We start from the raw sequence: 6,021 nt of genomic DNA, 5'->3' as shown, positions 1-6,021 counted from the left end.
CCCTCTAGTGGGCGGAGCTAAAGAGTGACGAGCACTTGAGCGCCGAATGCCAACAAAACAGACATTTGATGCCGTTTCACTTACCGTCTGCAGTTCTGAATCATGACCGGGATCTTTTATAGCTGGGACCGCTCCATCTTTCAGTATCAAACGATGTGCAAATCCAGCATCGAACTGGGCCTTGTTTAAAACGTTTGTCACTAAACACGCTTGTGAAACTCCGTTGCTGCCCCGGAAAACCAAACTGCATCCACTGTTTACATAACGCTGGGTTTTTTAGGAAGCTGAACAAAGTTATCTTTCCCTTACAACCAAAAACACACTTCTTTGGATTGGAGACAGAATTTCAAGTCATTCTGAACACAACAAACTCACATACGCCTCATTTTCAGGAGAAGTGTGACAAATAAAAGCAATATGTTTTTAAAAATTGGGTCATAATATCAAACATGTTTAAATAGCTTGCTAAAAAAAAAATCTGAATCTGTGACCATCATACACTATGCAATTTTCCATGAAATCGGTCAAAATCTGCAGACTGGCTCTTACTTTCAGCAACTAGCATCAACTTGTCGATTGTAAATCGAGGCAAAAATCTGGGCATAAATCGTGTAGTCTGTTCCAGTCTTATGTTGTCCTCTGCTCTGTCTATATATTGCTAATTGAATATTCATGAGATGCACCTCTGTCTGAGCTATTGTAGACAACTGGTTCGATCATTGGTTGATCTAACGCTTTACATTACTCTTCGTTAGTTTACCTGTGCAATTCATCAATTCAGGACAAATAGTCTAATATATGCTTGAGAGATTATGACAACTGATTCAGCCATTCTGAATTTGATAACTTATGCAATGATCTAATGCCTATGTTTTAGGTTAAGACTTTTCAACACAGAACCAGTAGGCTATGATATATTTTGATCAACATGACATAAACAATTGATAATGTAGGAAACAACAGACAATTGTACATAATTAATTGCATAAACATACCAAAGCATTTGGAAATGTATTCAAAGAATGAGAAACTGGTTTTATGATGTGGCTAGATGGTGTGGAGGTTGAACAAGCAGTTTTGAGAATTTCAATTGTGATCTGAGAAATGTGCTAAAGTGACTGAGAAAAACTGTAAAATGTGCTGGGACAGTCAGTTGAGCAACAAGATTACAGCACATCTAAATTCTAACATAGATGCATTCTGTGTCCTGTCCTTCCGGGTTTGTTCTTTCAAGGTAGCCTGTCAGGTCTCCACAAGAATATACGTCTGTTCTTTTCATTCTTGTAATTAATGTCTGCAACCACAAGATGTCATTGAGGCATCAAATCGAAGTTTCAAATCATTAGCTGTGTCATTAGAGCTTCATATAAGGCTACACCCACTATCCCTAAATATGGTGGTCATGTTCTTGGCGTTTTTGCTACTCCTAAATGTCTTTTATTTGGATAAAATACTTGTGAACATTCCCAGCACTCTGCATTGTCTGTATGGGTTAGTCATCTTTAAACATACACACAAGAAAATTTAAGCTACAATCAGTTTATTAGAAACAATGCACGTAAGCATTATTCAATTAATATCCAACTTTGATCTCATTGGTGGCTGATCTGTACTAAATGTACTCATTTCAGTCCTGTCCTCTGAAGTGTTTACTCTTGTGTAAAGCTAAGCATTTGGCATCTCAAATGAGCCTATCGTCTTTCTGTGTTTGTGGTTGGTGTGCATGAAAAGGTTGATTGAACTAAAACCAAACAACTTTTCTGGAACCAGTAGCCTTTCTAATAAAGTCAGCAGGACTGCCTAATCAGATCATGCGTCATCCTAATTAACTCATCCTGATTAATAGGTCTAATTACTTGGGTGTGGTTTCCTCTGGGTTCACAACACACTCTTGATATAAACTTGAGGAAAACTATGGATTAACTTTTTTTAGTTTTGTGAAAGCTTTTCCTTTGGTGTAAAAAACTTCAAGGTAAGCACTATGAAAAAATGAAGCCACATACTCTGTTTAATTTGGAGTTATAATAATTTAAGGAAGCCATTTTAGTTACTACCATCTGTCTTTTTGATGTTTTAATTACCACCGGTCTTTAGTTGCCAAGAAATTTGTCCAAAATGAGAATCTGCTTCAGTTCAAAAACAAATGTTCTTTTTGGTTGACTGTAATTTGAAAACTTTTCTGGCCAAGTAACCAAAACCTTCTTTTGGACTTGTTCTGCACAAGATATGGCTGCTATAGCAACCCAAGATCTCACTGGCGGTATTGCAAGTGTACTCCATAGACCACTGCATGCACAAGCCCCTCAGCGCCCTGGTCCTCTGCCCTCCAGAATATTACACCCAGAAGAGCATCTCCAGCGAAACCAGCCCTTTTACGTTCCCACTGTCCAGCCGTTCTTCCCATATCAATGGTCCATGTCAACTCCATATGTGCCCTATGGTGGCTTTCATGGATTAGGTATCATTTTCTTTTCTAGTTTTGATAAATATGATTGATTCTACTATTAACTGATTTCAAATTCAGTTTTTCAGGATTTTATTTTATATTTGTGCTCCAATTTAATTTTACCTGATGAACAATCACTTTTCTTTTATGTCTCTAAATGTTTCTAGATCTTTTCTAGATTGTCTTGACCACATTAACCTCTCAAACAAGTGAAAACATGGAGGGAACCTCATGCTTTTCATAATTAAGTGTGATCTTTAGGAATCCATCGTAAGCTGGAAAATTCCTAATGTTTCTGCTCCGGCCTATTATTAGGTGTCCAGTATAAGCTATAACTTTCTATCTCTGATGAAGACTTGCTAAACTTCACATGATTTAAGTGCCTGTGGCAGTTTGTGTAATGATGAGATGGATGGAATGTATGCAATGTTCAAAATGTCAACCTTTGGATTTACAACAGGCTTCCTTAAATCTGGTCCTAGAAGGCCTCTGTCCTGCAGGGTTTAGCTTAAACCCTGATCAGACTAACCTTGTAATTTCCTAGTAACTTTGGAGACCTTGATTAGCTTGCAGTGGAAGACCTTGATTAGCTTGAATGGAAACCCACACATAAGCAATATAACTGTTCTTTCTTTTTAAGGCTATGGCATGATGATGCCGCCATCATTACTACCTCTCCAGTGTTTAGAAGTTCCTGGATACATGATTCCTCAAACTCAACTGCACATGTTGGACTACAGACGTATGACTCCCCATGTGGCTCCAACTATTGCTCATCAGACCCGCCACTCACATTTTCAAAACGGTGTGCCCCCTGGTCGTGTGATGGTCAGCTCTGAGGTGCAAACTGAACCCCTTTGTCGTAGCATAGACTCACATGAACGTGCAATATCCCACAATTGTTCTGAATCAGGTAGGGGTACTGGCAGTCCAGTGTCAACATCACCCAGCTCCTTGGATAACAAATCAGTAACTTGCCCTGAAGGTACATCCATGCTAACTCAAAATTACAATGCCACTAATGCGATCAACACTACTGATTTGTCTGCTGTTCCCAAGAGTGAAATCCTTCAAGCTGAACATATGCAAATTAAATGCGACAAAATGCTTTCTGGGCGTAAGAAGTTTCAGAACAAGGATAACATGGAGCTAGCTAGCCATAATGAAACTGACCTTTTGCAGTGCAGCTTGGGTTCTGTACAATCTTCAGGGGATGTCGTCTTGTGCGCTTACCAGTCATTAGCATTTAGGAAGGATGAACAGAGGGTTGAAGCTGAGATGTTAAGGTACTCGAAGCATCGTCTCCCTGCTTGTACAGAAGTTACTGTGGTGAGAACTTCTCCATCTTGTAGAACTTTGAAAACTTATCCTACACCAAGCAGATCTGTCATTACCCAAAGCATCAAAGCAAAGAAAAACTCAGAGATGCCTTTTCAGGCAAAGAGCAGAGAAGATGGCAACACCTCCAATAACGTTGACTTTAAGATTCTGCGGCTGCCATTTGACATGGAGAACCATAACCAGCCTTGTCAGCTGGAGGCTTCTATCTGGTCAGTAGAGTCTCTGATACCTTATGTACCTTCCACTGAGTGGATGACCGATAACGGTCTTCTAACTCCTCAGAAACCTTTGAGCACACTGAATGGACACAGTGATGTTATCTCAAAGCCAAATTATGTTCCTGAAGGAAAGAATCTACAACCTGGTGCGTCAGTTAAATATCATGGTCATCCATGTCAGCTAGAGGCCTCTATCTGGTCAGTAGAATCTTTGATGCCTTATGTGCCTTCCAGTGAGTGGATGGTTGAGAATGGGTTTTTAACTCCCCAGAAGCCGCTGAGCCCACAGATTAAATCTAGTGATCTTCTATCAAACCAGAATCAGTCTTCCACTGGTATTCCAGCAGAGAAGAATCTACAAACTGGTGCATCAACTAAACATGACTCCTTTAACTCCCTTGAGTCCCGCTCCCCATACCGTCCCTCAACAAGCTGGCTGGCTGACCTTGGTAATGTATACTACTACAGTAAGTTACCGGTTGTACGGCAACATCCTGACCTTCCAGAGAAGCAGCAGCCAAAGATGTCCCTTGCCATTAGTCTTGAACCACCTCCTCTCAGAAATGGGAAAAACACAGAGAACCAAAGACCAGCAATTGGCATCTCAGATCAGAAGCACTGTTCATTTCATACTTGCAAGTGCAAAGCAAAAAGCAGTTTGAGGTTAGCTGGATCTTCCGTGAAGTGTGATTGGGTTTCTCATTCCACACTGCAGAATAAACTTCGCTTCTGCACATCATGTAGATATGATGTGAAAGGAAAGGATCATAGAAAGCCGCCTTTTCCAGATGGTTTTAGCTGCAAAAGAGAAGAGACTACTGAATTGAAGAACTTTTACATGAAGAGGGCTACTGAGGGCTTCCATGGTACCCCAAAGATGACTTCAGGAAGTTATTTGGCAAAATGCTGTGCTGCTTCTCTGGCTAAACCGAGTGAAAAGACTGGACTGTGTGAAGATTGCCAATGCCTTAATCCCAGCCCTGCTCAAGATAAATGTGGTGACCTTGGATGGCGATCTTGGGAAAAGAGTGAGGAAGACTGGATTAACAACCCAAATCAGAAAATGTTACGGAGACTGCAGAAAGGTAGGGCTTCCAATATACCATTGCCAAAATTCTCGAAATTGTGTATGTACTCTATATTGTTACATGTATTTTCTTCTGGTAGACAATGCATGGAAAGCAAGAATGCAGGTGTCTAAAACTGAAAGAAGGATTCAGAAAAAAGAAAGGAAAGAGTACTCACAAGGTAAGATAATACATTTTATCAAAAGAATGCTTCATATTAGGCCAATTGTGATGCCTGATCGTTGACAAATTAACTTTACAGGGATACAGCAAAAATAAATGAACTGTACTTGCATGTTATATTCTTCGCAAAACCCATTATGCCCAAACTGTGTGTGTGTGTGTGTACTGAATGCAAATTTAAAATCCTATTTATCACATTTTTTTTCTTTTTATTCATCTTTTATCTCTTCAGAGATCACACAAGAGGAAGACACAATGTTTATTGCTACCGGTGGTCAGTGTGCACACCCCATGGAGAGCTAGAAGGTGCATTAACATCACAAACGTTCAAACCCTTCCTACAATCAAATACCCACCTGTATGGTTTTTAAGCAGTGATTTAATAAAGTACTTATGAGTGTGAACATGCTGTTTGCTTTATCACCGAAGCCTCAGAAGGTCCATTTGAAGTTGTCTCAATTATATTTTTAATAAATACTGCAAAAAAACTATGCATTTAAGACCGTACGATGCAAACTGCTTGAGCACATTAGATGCGTCTAATGATAGATAAGAGTGTTATTTATATCTCAAAAGATATGAGATGTACATTTTTGATTTCTAAACCTTTATTTTTCAAGTTGCACAACAAAAGGCTAGATCCACACAGAGATCTGTGGCTGGTTGCATTAAAAGTCTTAAACTAGTCTTACAAGTCATCTAATTTGTTTCAAGACTGGTCATAATGTTAAGTCAGTTACATATAAAAAAATGGAGACTAGAGTTA

The 6,021-nt window shown here is 39.4% G+C and overlaps 1 protein-coding gene across 2 annotated transcripts; it reads left to right on the top strand.

Moving 5' to 3' along the window:
* Positions 1 to 1,871: 1,871 nt before the first annotated feature.
* On the top strand, positions 1,872 to 5,659 carry LOC107708282 (uncharacterized). Of its 2 annotated transcripts, none has more exons than XM_016512465.1 (5): positions 1,872 to 1,972; positions 2,225 to 2,458; positions 3,087 to 5,090; positions 5,173 to 5,253; positions 5,488 to 5,659. In XM_016512465.1, the coding sequence occupies exons 2-5, from the start codon at positions 2,227 to 2,229 to the stop codon at positions 5,556 to 5,558; spliced, it is 2,388 nt and encodes a 795-aa protein (XP_016367951.1). In that variant the 5' UTR covers positions 1,872 to 1,972; positions 2,225 to 2,226; the 3' UTR covers positions 5,559 to 5,659. The 2 variants fall into 2 exon arrangements, with proteins under 2 accessions (XP_016367951.1, XP_016367952.1); XM_016512466.1 differs by having other exon boundaries at positions 1,881 to 1,968; positions 2,221 to 2,458.
* Positions 5,660 to 6,021: the final 362 nt, after the last annotated feature.

This window comes from Sinocyclocheilus rhinocerous, unplaced genomic scaffold, assembly GCF_001515625.1.
Source record: "Sinocyclocheilus rhinocerous isolate Xijiao unplaced genomic scaffold, SAMN03320098_v1.1 scaffold716, whole genome shotgun sequence".
Taxonomy (NCBI): Eukaryota; Metazoa; Chordata; class Actinopteri; order Cypriniformes; family Cyprinidae; genus Sinocyclocheilus; species Sinocyclocheilus rhinocerous.
The sequence above is the reverse complement of the archived record's forward strand: the minus strand, read 5'-3'. Positions and strand labels throughout refer to the sequence as shown.